The 17,399-nt window shown below is 39.6% G+C and overlaps 1 protein-coding gene and 2 pseudogenes across 2 annotated transcripts; 2 read left to right on the top strand and 1 right to left on the bottom strand.

Moving 5' to 3' along the window:
- Positions 1–3,116: 3,116 nt before the first annotated feature.
- Positions 3,117–3,235, bottom strand: LOC118604555 (annotated as a pseudogene).
- A 9,243-nt stretch (positions 3,236–12,478) lies between these two features.
- On the top strand, positions 12,479–12,597 carry LOC118604248 (annotated as a pseudogene).
- A 1,042-nt stretch (positions 12,598–13,639) lies between these two features.
- On the top strand, positions 13,640–16,644 carry ATP5MC1 (ATP synthase membrane subunit c locus 1). Of its 2 annotated transcripts, none has more exons than XM_036222394.1 (5): positions 13,640–13,699; positions 14,276–14,323; positions 15,219–15,296; positions 15,703–15,881; positions 16,424–16,644. In XM_036222394.1, the coding sequence occupies exons 2-5, from the start codon at positions 14,285–14,287 to the stop codon at positions 16,536–16,538; spliced, it is 411 nt and encodes a 136-aa protein (XP_036078287.1). In that variant the 5' UTR covers positions 13,640–13,699; positions 14,276–14,284; the 3' UTR covers positions 16,539–16,644. The 2 variants fall into 2 exon arrangements, with proteins under 2 accessions (XP_036078287.1, XP_036078286.1); XM_036222393.1 differs by having other exon boundaries at positions 13,653–13,769.
- Positions 16,645–17,399: the final 755 nt, after the last annotated feature.

Genomic DNA, 17,399 nt, shown 5'->3' with positions numbered 1-17,399 from the left:
CGCTGGGGTGGCATGAAATCCTGTGTCGCCCCAGTGGCATGAGGGAGGATGGAGTGTAGTGTGTTGTCCCTCGGTTCTTCCCCACCGAAGCAGCAAAGAATTACAGGTTGGGGAGATTTAGAAAAAGTGGATTTATTGAAAGTACATTTTGGAAGGAGACAGGGCGCTAAGGAAGGCCCAGCCCATGGCATTTGAGAGGTGAAGAGATAAGATAGCACGCCCTAAGGCAGGAGCGGGTTTACTGCAAAGAGCTATAAGAATGCAGAAATGGGGAAGTCTGTTTATATCTGGGCCATGATGGGTTGTTCCAAAGGCATTCCTAGGTGATTGGCACCTGGCTGCTATATAACTCTTTGCCCAGTGCACAAGTGCTTACCCAGAATTCTACTACCATTGGGGTATTTTTGGGGCGTTCTCTAGGCTGGGACCCTATTCTTTTGTTCCCCTTGTCGCTTATGTCTGACTAGCTACCTAACAATAACACTGTGAAGGAACACTGGGCCCAAACCTGTGGATGATTAAGAAGGAAGAAGAGGAAGACATGGTTATTGGTAAAGGCAATCAAACCAACAGAGCTGCTGTAGCAAGTAATACTCTTGGATGAATAAAAGAAATAATACTGCCATATTGAGGCTACCTGTTGTATAAGGCACAAAGTTTGGAGTTTTATGAAAGTTAAGCCTCAGCTTTTGCTCTCTGTGAAACACCCCTATATCTTTATAATAAATCCTCCCAATTTTTAATAAACTCAATTTGGATTCTGGTACTTGCAACCATAGAGTCCTAAATGACATAGAAATGAGCATCCGGAGTAGGATTCATATCATAAACACTGAGAGAAACTGAACTTGGCTGAGTTGGGGGGAGGGGCACAAGGAGAAATATGTGACCCCAAAAAGGGAAGCAAAACAGAGTGTATTGGCCATTGCTTACAGACTTCAATAAACTGCAGCCAGAGAAGCAAGCCATTATCCAACAATGGCTCAATTAACCAAAGATGGTAAACCCATGGTGACCTGAGATTGTCACAGATCAAGAATTAGCTTTGAATCCTGCTGAATTATAGTGTTAGATTCTCTGATTCTCTATACTGCCACTACACCCAAGAATGAAGTTAGAGCATTGGTTAGAAAATTGTGAGGTCTTAGCTGTTGGAATGAGTATTGATTCACTCATTCAACAGATATTGATTGAGTCCCTTCTCTGAGCCAGGTACTGTCCTAAACACAGTGAACAAAATAGGCAAAGATCCCTGCCTCAAGGAACTTCAACGTAAGAGGAAGAGAGATGCTAAATAGTAAACACAACAAACAATCACATTTGTTTGTTACAGTCAGAATAGAACACTTGTTAGAAGGTGCTAAGTTTTACAGAGGAAATAGAGCTGGGTATGAGGCTTAAGGAGTAGGGAAAGGGTGGTTGCAACTTTAGATGTGGAGGTCAGGGTGGGCCTCATTGACAAAGCAAGATTTGAGCAAAGATAAGAAATAAAGTAGGCAGTGAACAACCTGGATTTAAATGGAAAAAGCAAGAATATGCCTGGGTGTTCAGCCAAAAGGTGAGTGGAGAGTTGTAGAACAGGTCAGACAGGCAATAGGGGATCAAGTGGGATGGAGCTTAAGGACTCTGGTTTATCTCGAGAGAAATGGGAAGCCATTGCAAAATTTTGAGCAGAGGAGTAACTTCGTATACTTGTATAGCAAGTCCTTACTTGCGGAGTCAATAGATTCTGTGACTTTAAGTGACATGAATAAAACCAATTTTAGCTTATGCTAATTGATATAAATAAGAGTCAAGTTCCTACATATCTCATTAACATTATAAGTTAGGACCTGATTTGAGGACTCACTGTATCTTAAAAGGATCTCTCTGGCTGCTGGGTAGATGAAGTTAGATGATAAGTAAGCAAGTAAAAGCAGGGCCAGTGTTAAGTCTGTGCAGTAATCCAGATGAGAAAATGAAGGGGGTGTGGGAGGTGTGGAGAAGTGGTCAGATCCTGGACAGATTTGGAAAGGCAGCACCAGCATGGTTTCCTGGAATCGAATGTAGGACGTAGGAGAAACCATCTTTGTTTGCTTGTTTGTTTAAAAAAAAAAGAAAGAAAGAAAAAAGAAAAACCTCAAGTCTTTCCAAAATATCTTCCATTGAGCCCCCTCTGCCGGACAAATGTGAAATTGCTTGCCATTTTTAAAAAAACTTCCCGGCAATCATGAAATGCAAGAATGCAGAGTTAATTTTCCAAGGCAGATTAGAGGAGAAAGACTCCCATCAGACACCTACCCTCTTTATTTACCATCCATACCCGGAGGCTAAGGCCCTTCATTAAAAAGAAATTGGTGTAGACAGGAGATTCTCCAGGCCCAGGAATTATCAAACAAAAACAAGATTCCTAATTTGGGCTCTTTAGCAGAGACCTCCCAAATGAAATGCTCAGGCTGGCAAGGTTTTATAAGAATTGTAACACCAGAAAAAAATATATAATGCTGACAAACAAAGATCTGGGACTTTCTTGATCTAATGTTGCAGGAAGACTCAGTCCCAAACCCTCATAAAAAAAGAATACCAGCAATAGTAGGAAGCAGACGGCTCAACCTGCACGGCTCCCTACAGGAGACCCTTTTCGCTGGTCTTTGGAGCAGTCCTGAAAGATGCTGGTTATACCAGGGAAGTTCTGCAACAAGGAGATCATAAAGACCAAGGAACTCATCCCAGTGCCAAGGAAGTGAGTTACATGATGATACCCATGAGATTTGCTGGTTCCGTCATTTACCTGTATAGACTTATCCAAGTGTACGCTTAGAGTACCTATGGTGATAGTTCTTTTTTTTCCTTTCCCACTACTGTGTATGAGTAGTGATTACTGGTAGGTACCACTAATCTGAACTAAAACTGGATTTTGTTATAGCCAGTAATATTTAAGGAAATGTACCTAATAATTGAAGCTAATGTGAGCATGAATATTTTGAAATATTTTGAGGTTTTGAAAGAGTCAATAAAATTAAATGAACATGCTTAGTAAGCAAAATGCTGGGAGATGCAAAATTGATTTAAAAATATATTTGTACCATTTGACTTTTCTTTTTTCTTTTTATTTTATTTGTTAATTTTTTTTTAAATGCCTACAGCACCTGGTCTTCCTAGGTGATCTCCCATCCAAGTACTAACCAGGCACCATCCTGCTTAGCTTCTGAGATCAGATGAGATCTGGTACGTTCAGGGTAGCATGGCCGTAGATAACTTTTCTTTTTTAATCATAAGAGAAAGAGGGAGGAATTAGGCTGGAACTTGGAAGAATTTGTGCAAAGCTAATGACTAAAATCTTTAGACTAAAGATCAAAGTTATTAACAAAATGAAATGCAATGAACCTAGGTATTCAAAAAGGACTTAGCGCTGCACTTGCCTGAATGAACAAAGTGTCCATGAGTCTGTCCTGATCCTTGCACCATCTAAAACTCTTGCTGCATGGAAGGAAGCCCAAGTGAGCACAGGTTGGGGGAGGTGCAATTATATCTATTGTTTAGTCCATAAATGATAAGATGAAGTGGAGCCACACCAAGGTAAGACTGAGCCTGAACTAGAAGACTAGACATCACTAGGAGATTATATCTCTGGAGAACAGCCACCTCATGATGTTGTCTCTGGTTAGTAGCTGGATGGATATGGATGATTTTAACTTTGGGACAAAGATGAGTTGTAGTTGTCCTTGAGATAGTTGGGTCATGCTTAGCGGGTGTCATCTTAGGCTATCTGGAGAGAAAGGTGCATACACACTCCATAACATGGCCTAGAATATAGTGGAGACCTCTTAGGGTATCTGCCTGGCTATGAGTCTTCAATTCCCCTTCTCTAAATATTTCTCCTCCATTCACGTTATGGACTCCAACAGTCACAGTCAAAAGGATTTGTTGTTGTTGTTGTTGTTGTTGTTGTTGTTGTTTGTCTAAATGCATGGTTTTTAACATTTTGATTTCTTAATTTTATTGCGGTCAGGGAATATGGTCTATGTGATATTGATTCTTCAGTATTTATTGAATCTTGTGGCTTAGTGGTCAATTTTTGTGTTTCATGTGTGCTTGAAAAGAATGTGTATTCTCTAACTGCTGAGTGCAGACGTCTATATAAGTTCAATAAATAAAGGTCGTTAATTGTGTTGCTCAAATCTTCTATATCCTAGTTAATTATTAGTCTATTAGATCTGTCAATTACTGACAGAGAAGTGTTAAATCTTCCACCATGAAGGTGAAATTCTGAATTTCTCCTTATAATTCTGTCAAGGTTCACTTTACATGCATGTTATTATATGCATACAGTTTAGAATTATAGTCTCTTCATGAGTCAAATGCTTTATTAATGTATAGATATTAATACAGTTATAAAGCAGCTTCTCTTGTCTATTTCCTACTTAAAAGCATTGCTTCAGAACTCCTCCTTTGTCCCTTTTATCAATTTTTTTCATCTCCGTTGCTTTATTCTAATCAGTATAAACCACGCTGCTATTTTTTCTCTTAAAGAAAATTTCACTTGACCCCACTTCCTCCTCTAGCTACAGCCTCATTTCTCTGTTCCCCTTTATAGCAAAATTCCTTAAAAGAATGACATTTAGTCCTCCCTTGCTATTCTCTTATTTTTTTCATTCTCAGTGTTTTTATTCACTATTTTACATTATGTTTTTAAATAACCTGTTATTTTGGAAGAAATGTACAAGAATTGTAGAAATTTAGAAAATGTAGATAAGCAAAAATAATAAAATGAAAACATCATATTCTTACCATGCTATGAGTTCCAATGTTAATAACATTAAAATTCCAGTAAAAACTGGCTTTTTATATACATATTTTTAATGTATAGGTTTCTTAAATCAACATGCAATCATATTGTACATACTGCTTTTTAATCTCTTTTTATCAATTAATTATCTCTGCCATTCCAAATTGGAAAATTTTCAACTCATCCAATACCTAAACCATAATTAAATTTTCCCAATTATCCCAAAAATGTCCTTTATAACTGGTTTGTTCATATGAGTATCTAACTAATGGCTATACATTACATCTGGTCTTCCGGCAAAATCTCTTTTCATGACACCGACTTGTCAAACGGATTAGATCAGGTGTCCTATCTTCTGAATTTGTCTGGTTGTTCCCTCATGGCATTGTTCAGTTTGTTCCCTTATCATCTGAATTTCTTATACATGAAAGTTAGATCTAAAGGTGTAATGGATTCAAGTTAAATGACTTTGAGTAGATGCGTGATAGATGATGTTACATACTTCATATTGAATCTCATCATAAAAAAAACAACAATATCTACTGACACATGGCCACTGATTCCGGGTGAGGAAAGCCTAATCCCTCCATTATAAATTACATTCCCCCCTGGTAACTAGAGAGTAACGTGTGTGTTGTCATGTTAGTACTACATGAATCACCATTTCCCTATCTGCTCGTTCTCCTGGTTTTAATCAGTTAACAGTCTGCTCAGATCAACGGTTTCATGGTGTTGGCAAAATATTGTTAATTGATTATCCTAAAAAACAGTTTCTACTAGAAAGGCAAAATAAATGCTTATTTTCCTTTAATTACCAATTTTCAAAGTAAGTTTTAGTTAAATAGCCATATAAAATGATAACAAATAACTGTGTTCTTAAACCCACTCTAATCAGCCTTCACTCTCATCAATACACAAAACTTCTCTTGTTAAGTTCATCAATTATGTCCAGGTTGTTACATCCACAAGTCAAGACTGGTTCTCATCTGATGTGACCTGTCAGCGGCATTTGAAACAGTTGATCACTCCCTTCTCCTTGAAACACTTTCTTCATTTGACTTTCAAGATACCACTTGGCCTTAATTATCCTTCTACTTCATTAGCCATTTCTTTTCAGACTCCTTTGCCCTTTCTCCTCATTCTCTTGACTTCTTAATATTGGGGTATCCAAAGCTCCCTCCTTTGGACCTCTCTCTATCTATATTTAATATTTTTTTTAACCTTGAACCAAAAGATATGTTTTCATTGGTAATTTATATTTGATTTTCAATATATGTGATATATACTCTCTATATACATTTTAGAAAATGTAGAAAAGTAAAAAATAGATTAATTAAAACATTTGTTACCTTATAACCTAAAAACCCAGAGAAAGTCATTGTTAACAGCTGTATTTGTTAGATTTTTCAGTTTCTCTCTTTCTCTGTCTAGGAGTTGTAACATGCCATTAAAAAGTATTTACATACCACTTGGATATATTTTTCTCCATATTGTTTACAGCTGCAAATATACTTCTAAGCATATCTTTAGCTGCATGCTATAAAGTTTGGTACATTGTGTTTTCATTTCCATTTATCTCAAAGTATTTTCTAATTTCACTTAGGATTTCTTTTTTGATCCATTGGTTATTTTGGACCATATTGTTTAATTTCCACATAGTTGTGAATTTCTTCTTTTGTGTCAAAGAGATATTCCTAGTATGTTGTTAAAATCCCTTTGTTTTACTGTTTTTTTTTTTTTTTTTTAGCTATTTTCTTAATGGTTGCCCTGGAGATTACAATTAACATTTTAACCTAAAATGATCTAGTACAGATTAAGACTAACTTAATTTCAATAATATACAAAAACTCTACTCCAATATTGCTTCATTCCCTCCCTTCTCCTTTGTACTATTATTATTACACGAATTACATCTTTAGATGTTATAAACTCTGTTAATACAACTTTATAATTATTACTTTATGTCATTGTCTTTTAAATAATATAGAAGAGGAAAAGAGTTATGAAAAATATGTTCATATTATCTTTTATATTTACCTATATATTTACATTTGTTGGTGCTCTTTATTTCTTCATGTGAATTTGAATTACTTGTTTAGTGTCCTATAATTTCAGCCTGAAGAACTCTCTTTAGTATTTCTTGTACGGCAGCTCTGCTAGTAAGAAATTTTCTCAGTATTTCTTGTACGGCAGCTCTGCTAGTAAGAAATTTTCTTAATTTTTCCTATGGGTTTTTTGAAGCATAGTTTTGCTAGATATAGAATTCTTGACTGACGATCCTTTTGTTTCCACACTTTGAATACATTATCCCACTGCCTTCTGACTTCTAGTTTCTGGTTAGAAATCAGCCATTAATATTATCAAGGATCCCTTGTCCATAATTTATCACTTCCCACTTGCCATTTTCAAGATTCTCAATTTATCTTTGTATTTGACAGTTTGTCTATGATCTCATTCAGTCTCAGCATGTTAAATGCCAACTATTTACTGACAACTCCCAAATATATACTTCTCCTGGACCCCAGACTTATATATTCAAATGCATACTTATCATCTTCATTTGAGTGTCTAACAGTCCCTCTAATTTAATGTGGTAAAATTGAAATCCTAATAACACTTTTCAAACAACAACAACAACAACAACAACAACAACAACAACAACCTCGCTCTAATCACAGTCAAACATTATCTCCGTTAATCACAATTCCATTATTCCAGCTGTTTAGGGTAAAAATCTTGGAGTCATCTTTAACTCCTCTCATTCTCTTATCCTCATCATCCATTAACAGCAATTATGTTGCCACTACCTTTAAAATAAAACCAGATTCTTATAATTTCTTATCACTTCCACTGCTACCATCTTGGTTCAAGCTACATAATCTCTTATCCGGATTATTACAGTAATCTCAACTGGTATCCCTTCTTGTCACCTCGTCTCCTCATCTCCACCTCAATACTCTATTCTCAGAGTTATCCTTTTAAAATGTAAGTCAGACTATGTCACTCCTCTACTCAAAATCCTCTAATGGGTCACCATTTTACTCAGAGTAAAAGCCAAAATTCTTTTAAGGCCAACATTACAAGGCTTCCTCCTCTATCCCCAACACTGCCACAATTATCTCTATGATTTCTGTTTCCAATGACTCTTCCTCTTGCTCCCTCCTCTTTATTCATACTGGCTCCTTGCTATTCCTAGAATGTGTTAATCATGCTTCTGCCACAGGGTCTTTGCACTTGCTGTTTTCTTCTGCCTGGAACACTTTCTTTCCAGATAGGCTTATACCTTATTCCCTCTCTTCAAGTCTTTGTTCAAATGTTACCTTATCAGTGAAACTTTGCATTGTAAAACTTTTTTTCTCTGTGGTAGCTTTTAATATCTTCTCTTCGCTGAGTGGTCAATAATTTCACTAGGATGGGACTAAGTGTAATTTTTTCAAAGTAATTGTCCTATTTGGGATTTGCTGAGATTCCTAAACCAGATGATTCATGTCTTTCATCGGTATGGAAATTTCTCAGCCATTATATTTTCAAATATTACCCTTTTCCCATTCTATCTATTCTCTCCTGATATTCAAATTAGAAGGATGTTAGCTTTCATTCTGCCTTCCCTGTCTCTTAACTCCTTTTCATATTTTTGATCTTTTATTTCTCTATGCTTTACTCTGAATAATTTCCTCAGACCTATTTTCCAGTTTGCTAATTTTCTTCAGCTGTCAATAATCTCTTGTTTAACCTATCTATTAAGTTTTCTCTTAATTTCAATTGTTATATTTTTAATTTTTAACAGTTCCATTTATTTCTTTTTCAAATCTTCAACTTCTTTTTGATACCATCTTGATCTTTTTTTTATTCCTTATTTTCTTAATCCTTGTAAACATATTTCATTAAATAATAACGAATGCTTCTATAACCTTTACTATGTGTAAGCATTGTTCTAGGTACTATATAAATATTAATTCATTTGATCCTCAAAACAATCCTGTATAATAAAATGGAAACACAGAGAAGTTAATCAATTTGCCCAAGATCATTTGGATAGTTAAGTAGAGAGCTTTGCCTAAAATCCAGGCAGTCTGGGTTTAAAGTCTATATCCTTAATCATGGCACTTTACTGCCTCTTTCATAGTTGAGTTGCCATCTGAAAGTTGTGTTATCTGAAGTTCTTGCTGTCTGTTATATTTGATGATCCTTGCTCATCGTGGATTCTTTATAGAGATCACTTTTCAGCAATTGTGAGACTCCTTTATGGATCCAGAGGAGCTTTATGTTGTTTCAGGGGAGGGACATCGCTAATCCAAAACCACTTTTAATGCCAAGCCTTAGCTTGGGCGTTCCTGGACCACAGAATACACATTTGGATCCAAACCCAACATATAGTCCTGTAGTTCTCAGGATCAGGCAGACACGCTTCTTTGTTACCTCCCTGTGGATGGAATTTTTAAAGTCCATCCTTCAAAGCCTTTTGAGGATTTTAGCTTTATTTGGAAATTTCAATTCCAAATCCCCATTTTGTATGGGCTGCAAACCCTTCTGTCCCCATGGAGGATTAAAACTAAAGCTACTCAAACTTTCTGTGACTGAGCCCCACTTTCTCTAGCCTACCATAGTCCCAGCCATGGTGGCTTCAGTTTAATAGTGAAGAAGGACCCAGTTGGGACCCTCGTAGAAGAGGCGTCACAGCATCCCTGGCTTCACTTTTCCTTGCACTATAGGTTAACAATGGTTAGTTCCCAGTGGCTCGTTCTGGAGCTTGGAACGTCCCCTGCCATAGAAAGTTGCTCTGAAACTTATGATTAACACCCTTACTGATCACAATCTTGGTCTAGCATTCTTTCCAGACTACTCCCATCTTTGTTCCTGGGTTGCTAACACCAACCACGTTGCCAGAGGAGCTGCTTGTGAAGTACAACAGACCTCCCCCCAACTGTCACGTAGTCCAGGGAATAATGCCCAGATTTTCCCTTAAATACCCTAAGCCAGACTGAGAAAGGAAGGCAGTTTCAAAGGTATTAACCTGCTGCCTTCTCAGATAACTGGTGCTCTGACATTAAACACTAACTCTAAATATCCCAACCCGTGTTGGTCTATTGGCTGAGCAGCGCAGGCAGTATGAGTCCCGGACTCAGTTGCCTTCCGGTTTCAATATTACGTGTTTACTACTTTGGTTTTAGGTTTGGGTTCTCTGTGTTGGGTCTCTAAGGACTTTCCTTACTTTCTTGTGAGCCCAGCTATACATTTAAAAGTTAGCGTTTATGACCATGAATCATTTCTCTTCTTCCTCTATCCCCTGTCCCCCCCCCAAAAAACGTCCTTTTATGTTGTTACTATCGTTGTTATGGAACATATCATCACCAGCTGGGTCTTTGGGCAGAAGTGTTGTTTAGGATTATGTGAAATTGGCAATATATAGAATACATTTACTTATAGCTGTCAATAACAAGGCTATACATTAAAAAATATATTTGTTACATTTTACGTAGCATTTTTATGTGTTATAGCAGGAGAATTTTCAGAATATTTAGTCTAGCTAGTCATATTGACAGAAATGGAAGTGCAGCGATCATATTTGTGTTGTCCCCTGGCCATGGCTAATTAGTCTAACATTGGATATACCAACTCTCCTCTGTGGGTGTTTTTTTTTTTTTTTATGTTCTAAGCACTATTTTTTTTTATGCTTTATCTTTTTTATTTTTATTTTTTTCAGATACAATTGACTCTCAAGATTATATTAGCTTCAGGTCCTCTGTGTGTGTGTGTGTTTTTAAATACATGTTGTTCACTCTGCCTAGAATAGCCTTATTCATTCTGACCTTCTCCCTTGATGTATCTAACTGACTTATATTTATCCTTGAAACTATCTTCAGCCCAGAAAGCACTTTTTTCAAAAGGCCTTTCTTGTTCTCTCCAGATGAAGTTAATCCCTCTCTTCTTTATATTTTGCAGGTAGTTTTCTTGTAGTGCTTATTAACATAATGGTTTTAATTACTTGTTCACACATTTATTTTCTTGCTAATTTTGAGTTTCTTTAGGACTGAGATTGGTCTTATTCATCTGTGTACTTCAAGCACCAAGTACAGTACTTGGAACTGTCACTGCTCAAAAAGTTCGTTGACTTGTATCCCTAAAGAAAGCATGAGGAACTGGGCTTGAAGGAAAAGAGAGAGCTGAGATAAGACTCTAGGTGGAAGAGGTAGGTTTTGAAAAGAGTCAGAAATGCCTTCGAGGGAGGGAACTGCTGGTTTATTGTCCAGAAGTTTGTCCTTTGACTCCTTCAAAAAAGCATTTCTGCCTACTCAGGAATCCTCAGAGTTCCCACAGAGGTCATTTGGCCTCCTCCAAGTCAGCTGGCATAACCCTCAAGATGTCAGGTCAGGACTTGAGGCTTCCCAACTGCCTTCCACTTCTCACAGCATCTCCTGGTTTATCTCAATACTTAAAAACGGACTTCCACATATACTATATCATATACTCCTTATAATAACCCTGTTGAAAAAGGGATTTTTCCCTTTTATAGATGAAGACAGTCAGAGAGGTTTAGAACCTTGCCCTCATACAATAGTGGCAGTGCCCGAATTTGAACTCTAATTGTTTAACTCTGAAATTCACATTCTAAACATGACACTGAACAATCTGATTTCCAGTACATCACAGGATAAATCTGACACTTTTGAATGTATGTTATGTGTAGAACAATGTGACAGTTCTGTATGTGAAAAAAAATTAATACATGCAAAGTCAGGGATGATCCATATGAAAACATAATTTATCCTATAGCAATAACAGAAAGGGAACATTCACCAGTTACCAACATATGTCTGGCACTTATTTTATCTCATTTCTATAAGGTAAGTAGTATTATCCCTGTTTTACAGGTTCCTCAGTTTTAAAGGCCTACAAACTAATGGTTAAGAGCTTGTGCTTTGGATCCAGACAAACCTGGGTTCAAATACTGACCTTTCCTCTTACCAAATACGCCAAACTGGAGAGAGATGTACAGTAAAATGGGGTAATCTGTAAAAGAGGATAATAACACCCATTTAAAGAGTGTTCATAAGGACTAAATTATGTAACAGGTGAAAGCGTCTAACAAAATGCTTGTCATATGGTGAAGCCTCAATAAATGGTAGCTTGTAACACTACAATCGAGAGATTTGGTAATCGGCTTTGAGGTACACATACAGTTATGTGGTAGAGCCATATTAGGAACTCAAGTTTGCGTGATTTGAAAACTCGACACTTTCCATTATATCATGTTGGCAGGATATCTTCTTTCCTTAATCTTACAGTGTTTTCCTAAGAGTCCAGACCCTCCAGATTCGTATAATCTTTAATGTGTCTATTATAAATTTAATACATACTCGTAAATCAAGCTTATTATATTGTCCAGAATTAACTATTAATACTTTGTTTTTTCTTCCTATTTTCCATGTTTTTTCACAATGCTAGTTTTCCATGACTTACATCATGAAATCATGAAAATTTCCTTCAGAAACATTTTAAATATCTGCTTATTTCATTAAGTGAAAATATCATAATTTATTTAAACATTTACCATTTGCTTGTTTCTAATTTCGATAAACTCTGCAATGCACATCTTTTAAATAGAATCTTTGCATTTCTGATTAGTTTTTCAGGATAGCTTACCAAGAGTGACATTCCAGAGTCAAAGAGGATGGAGAGTTTAAAGGCTATTTCTTAAGGATTTCTGGTGTCTACTGCCATGCCACCCTGAACAAGCCCCATCCTGTGTAATCTTGGAAGTTAAGCAGGGTCGGGCTTGGTTAGTACTTGGATAGGAGACTACCTAGGAAGACTGGGTGCTATAGGCATAAAAAATAAGGGATTATAAACTGACAAGGTTCTCGCAATCTGTGAGGTAAACCAAGGGTTGCCCTGCTTAAAAAAAAAAAAAAAAAAAAAAAAAAAAAAATTCTGGGTCAAAGAGAAGGGGCCATTCAAAGTCTTTCCATGAACATTGTCAAATTGCTTTCAAGAAAGGTTTTCTAATTTATACTCTCATCAGCAATATAGGATATTGCCTGGCTCACATCAGTAAGAACTCTGCTCTTTTGATAAGTGAGATATGTTGTGTTTAAACTTCTATTTCTTCGACTAGTGAAGTTGAACATTCTTTCTTTCAACTTATAATACTTTAGTGAATTCCTTATTCCTATCCTTTGCTCTTTTTTCTATCGGTCACTATTTTATCCTTAGAACGTTTTCACAATACAAAAAAAAAAAATCAAAAAACTTAAACCTATTTGGGTGTTAGTGCATGACTGCTGAACACCGGCATAGGACCAGAGAGGCGTGCTGGCCCAGCAGCGAACTTTCAAGGCCAGTGGTCGGCCTTTACTTCTTTCAAGGCTAGTGGTCGGCCTTTACTCCTTTCCACAAATCACCAGCGCGGGAATTGCTGCAAAGGCGTTGGCTCCTCCAGCTCCGGAAGGAACATCTCGCGGGATCTCAACCGTCCTTGGGGCCTACGACCCGACTACAAATCCCGACATGCAACGAGCCTCAAGGCCCGAGCGCCCGAATGAAGGCTTAGGTCCAAGGTCATGTGTCTGTGTGCGTAAGGCTTCCGGTTATCTCACACTTTTTTCTGCAGCTGCCACCTTAGTCGCCATTTTGTGCGGGAGGTTATGGAAACTTTGAGTCTCGCCGACTCTATGGTCGAGCGTTTCAGGGATCAACCAATCATAAGCCAGATCTCGAAGGAAAACCCCGCCTTTAGCCGCATGGAGGCGGGAACTGCCACGAAGCTCCTGTGGAGAGAGAGGAAGAAGCTCCGGAAAACCAATAAGAAAGGAGGCACTGAGGACGTTAGCCAATAGGAACGCGGGGGGATCGCGGCCAATGAGAATGGGGGGACCCCGGGGCACGTGGGTGGGGAAGCCGAGCGCTGAGACCTAGAGCTAAAGCTGAGCGGTGAGTCAGTCACCTTGAGCGGGGCGAGCGCCGTGGTCTGAGCAAGGGCAGCAGGGCAGTGGGAGTGCAGGTGACCTGGGGCTGGGAGCCAGCGATTGGCAGGGATATGGGCTGTACTATGTAGAGGGGCATTTGCCCCCAGAACTGGGAGAGACGATGGGCCTCTATTGCCTTCACAATTAATGTTAATTACCAACGGTAATGAGAGATTAACTGTCCCGGCTGAGGCAGGCAGAGGACAGCTGTGTAAAATGGGCAGGACTATGCACGCCACCTGCTCATTATCGGCCTCCTATCTTCCCAGGAGACCATCTTTCGCTACATTTTCCTCTTGGGGCTCAGGCCTCCTTCCTGTACTTCCGATCTCCATGACCTTCCTTTGCAGACCCGCCTGGTTGAAAGTGGTGGACTGAGGAGTTCGGGCTGTCCCTCTGACCTCTAATGCCCTCCTCAGTTGGGACACGGTGCAAGGAAGAGCTTGGTCCAGGGAGGACGGGCAGGGGTGAGGGGTACGATCGAAGGTCGCCACTATACAGAAATAATTAGACTATCAATGGAATATTTTTTCCTCTGCAGACTGAAAAAATGCAGACCACCGGGGCACTACTCATTTCTCCGGCTCTGGTAAGCTGCTTTTTCGGGGTGCTCTGTAGTGCCAAGTGTGAGAGCTAGCAATGTTTAATGAATGAACTGCGAGGAGCTTGGCATCCTGATGATGTTGGCTCTTTAGGGAGGTTTTAGGATGTGATGCAGTTAATCCCTGTTTATTTGGATCTGTAAACTAAGCTATCTTAACTTGAGAATGTGGTCAGAGTCTGAATCTGACCTTTACCCACAGTCTGTCTTATCCATAGTAAGACAGCCTACTGAAGCAGTGATTCTTTACCTTGGCTACACATTGGAATAACTAGGGAGCTTTAAAAAGTACTGATGCCCAGGCTGCATGGACTCTGGGAATGGGTGGGTGGAACCCATTATCTGTATTTTAAAAAACTCCCCCCAGGTGATTCCAATGTTCAGCCAAGTTTGTGAGAACCCCTGCACTAAAAAATATTTCAAGAAAGCCATGTTACAAAGGGCTCTGCTTAGATAGCTGTTTTCAGAAGCCTCACCAGGCTTACTGGTTCACTCCATTTGGGGTCTGTAACAGTGAATACTATTCTAGCAAAATGAGATTTCCCCCTCCTGATTCTTTAGGTGGTGTGAGTATAAACCCCTCCTGTATCTAGTTTGATTTTTGTTCCGTTCTGGGATACTGATTAGGGCTCTGCCCATAGAGATGAACTTTGGTGCCCGGTTTTAAATAGGAAGATTGCCACTGCTGAAGATACTAGGGTCTGAAGACAGTGTGTGGTGGCAGCCTAGTTGATACAAACAAGAATACGTTAATTGACCTTGAAATACATTGGACTTTTTCTGTTTGTGATATATGTAGTCATTTTTGACAGAAGCTCAAAATTTAGGATTTTTTGTCGTTGTTTTTTGACTGATTGGAGAGGATGTCTTTCTGATTTTATAGATCCGCTGTTGCACCAGGGGTCTAATCAGACCTGTGTCTGCCTCCTTCCTGAGTAGGCCAGAGATCCCATCTGAACAGGTAAGGAAGTATGGGCCCTCTTATGAATTTCCACAGACAGAGGTCCTTCAAGTTAGTCGAGTTGCCTTTAGGCCAAAATAAAAGGAGAGTTAGAGACTCCGTGGTGCTTTAATAGTTCTAAGCACCCCCAAGATGAGCACTCCAGGTGAGAAACTTGCAAAAGTAAGGTTACCCTAATGCATGCAATTTCCCTAGTCATGTCTAAAAATGGTCCCTAAGCCGAATTCCCAGCATGCTCTGCAATCCAAGCATTCTGTATTTGCCAGGCAGTCTGCCAACAGTTTCTGAACTCAGGTGGGTGGGGGGAAGGAGGTGGAGTCAGCCACCTGTCCTTGTGCCTCACTATCTCCTTTCTCTCTGTCTTCCTCTCTCTCCTCTATTTCCCTCTCTCTCCCCCTCCTTCTAGCCTTCCTACAGCAGCTCCCCTCTCCAGGTGGCCAGACGGGAGTTCCAGACCAGTGTTGTCTCCCGGGATATTGACACAGCAGCCAAGTTTATTGGTGCTGGGGCCGCCACAGTGGGTGTGGCTGGTTCAGGAGCCGGCATTGGAACAGTGTTTGGCAGCTTGATCATTGGCTATGCCAGGTAAGTTTGGGGAATGGTACTGGTCCATGGCCTGTTAGGAACCAGGCCACACAGCAGAAGGTGAGTGGTGGGCGAGCAAGCGAAGCTTTATCTGTCTTTGCAGCTGCTCCCCAGTGCTACCATCACCATCTCAGTTCTACCTCAGATCATCAGGCATTAGATTCATATGAGTGCCGGTCCCTGGTGCCAAAAAGGTTGGGGACCACTGGCCTAGAGCATCTCCCACCATAAAGTCCGCCTATTTGGGGGAACCCTCAGTAAGAGGAGATCCCTCTAGCTTCTGGTTGATTTCATCTACCTCCTATTTTCTCCAGGAGGAGAGGAGAAACCTCTCGTTTCTCTGAGTCAGAATTTAAATGCTGCCAACCTGGCTCACTTAAACTTACCATGTTGGTATTCTGCTTGCCTGTCCAAATCCCCAGGATATATGCAGGCTAGGCCCTCTCCCAGTTTCAGCACTCCCCATTCACTTAACCTACCTGTGTCCTCTGCCATCACCCATGCCCTCACCTTTCCTTTCCATCGATCTCTGTCCCTGGCAGGAACCCGTCTCTCAAGCAGCAGCTCTTCTCCTATGCCATTTTGGGTTTTGCCCTATCTGAGGCCATGGGGCTCTTCTGTTTGATGGTCGCCTTCCTCATCCTCTTCGCCATGTAAGGCTCTGTGGGGGTCACCTACCCATCCCTGCTGCTTCGACTCCAGGCCATGCTGGTGCTGGAGTATGCTAAGCTTTACTATTAAATATAACGTTTCTCTAAACCCATATGCCTGCGCCTCTGTCCTTTGCCCTTGGGGAGGGTCTTGGTGGAAAGGTGGGATGACGAAAATGGGGCTGGATCAGCCATTGGTGATTAGGAACTCCTCAGGGCTGAGAAGCAGCACTGCCATGACTGTAAGAGCATGAGATTCTCTTTATCTCCCAGGGGGAGCGTGGATTTGTCTAAGTAATTATAATTGGTGCTTTTCCCCTTCAAATTTAGTATAATAATAGGTAATATTTTTGAAGGCTTTAATTTGCACCAAACTTTGTACCAAGTATTTTATGTTATCTCAACAATCCTATGAATTACAAGTACAATGATCAGACCTGTTTTGCAATTAAGGGAACTAAGGCTTAGGGAAGCAAAATAACTTGTCCAACATCACAAAGCTGGGAAGTAGCAGACTTGAGGATTCCACCTCAGGCCAGCTTAAACCTTTATGCTGTCCCACCAGTTTTCATTTTGGCCACACAGTTGAGGTGGCACGGACAAGGAAACTCAGTCCCAAAGAAGTTGTATAGCATGTTAGTGATAGAGGTAGCCCTCCATCTACCTGTATTCAGCCCCACTTGTAAATCTCATTTTCATTCCCAATTATCCTTTCTTAGAGTGCCAAGATGTTCTTGAATAAAGCAGGCAAGGCACATAGTCTCTGTTCTTGGAGAATTTGCCATCCTAGCTTCGCTAGGGATAAGGGCAAGCTTTTTTTTTTTTTTTTTTTTTTTTTTTTTTTTGGAGTGGTGGGGACCAGCTAATA

Source organism: Rousettus aegyptiacus, unplaced genomic scaffold (assembly GCF_014176215.1).
Source record: "Rousettus aegyptiacus isolate mRouAeg1 unplaced genomic scaffold, mRouAeg1.p scaffold_m13_p_6, whole genome shotgun sequence".
Classification (NCBI taxonomy): domain Eukaryota; kingdom Metazoa; phylum Chordata; class Mammalia; order Chiroptera; family Pteropodidae; genus Rousettus; species Rousettus aegyptiacus.
The sequence above is the reverse complement of the archived record's forward strand: the minus strand, read 5'-3'. Positions and strand labels throughout refer to the sequence as shown.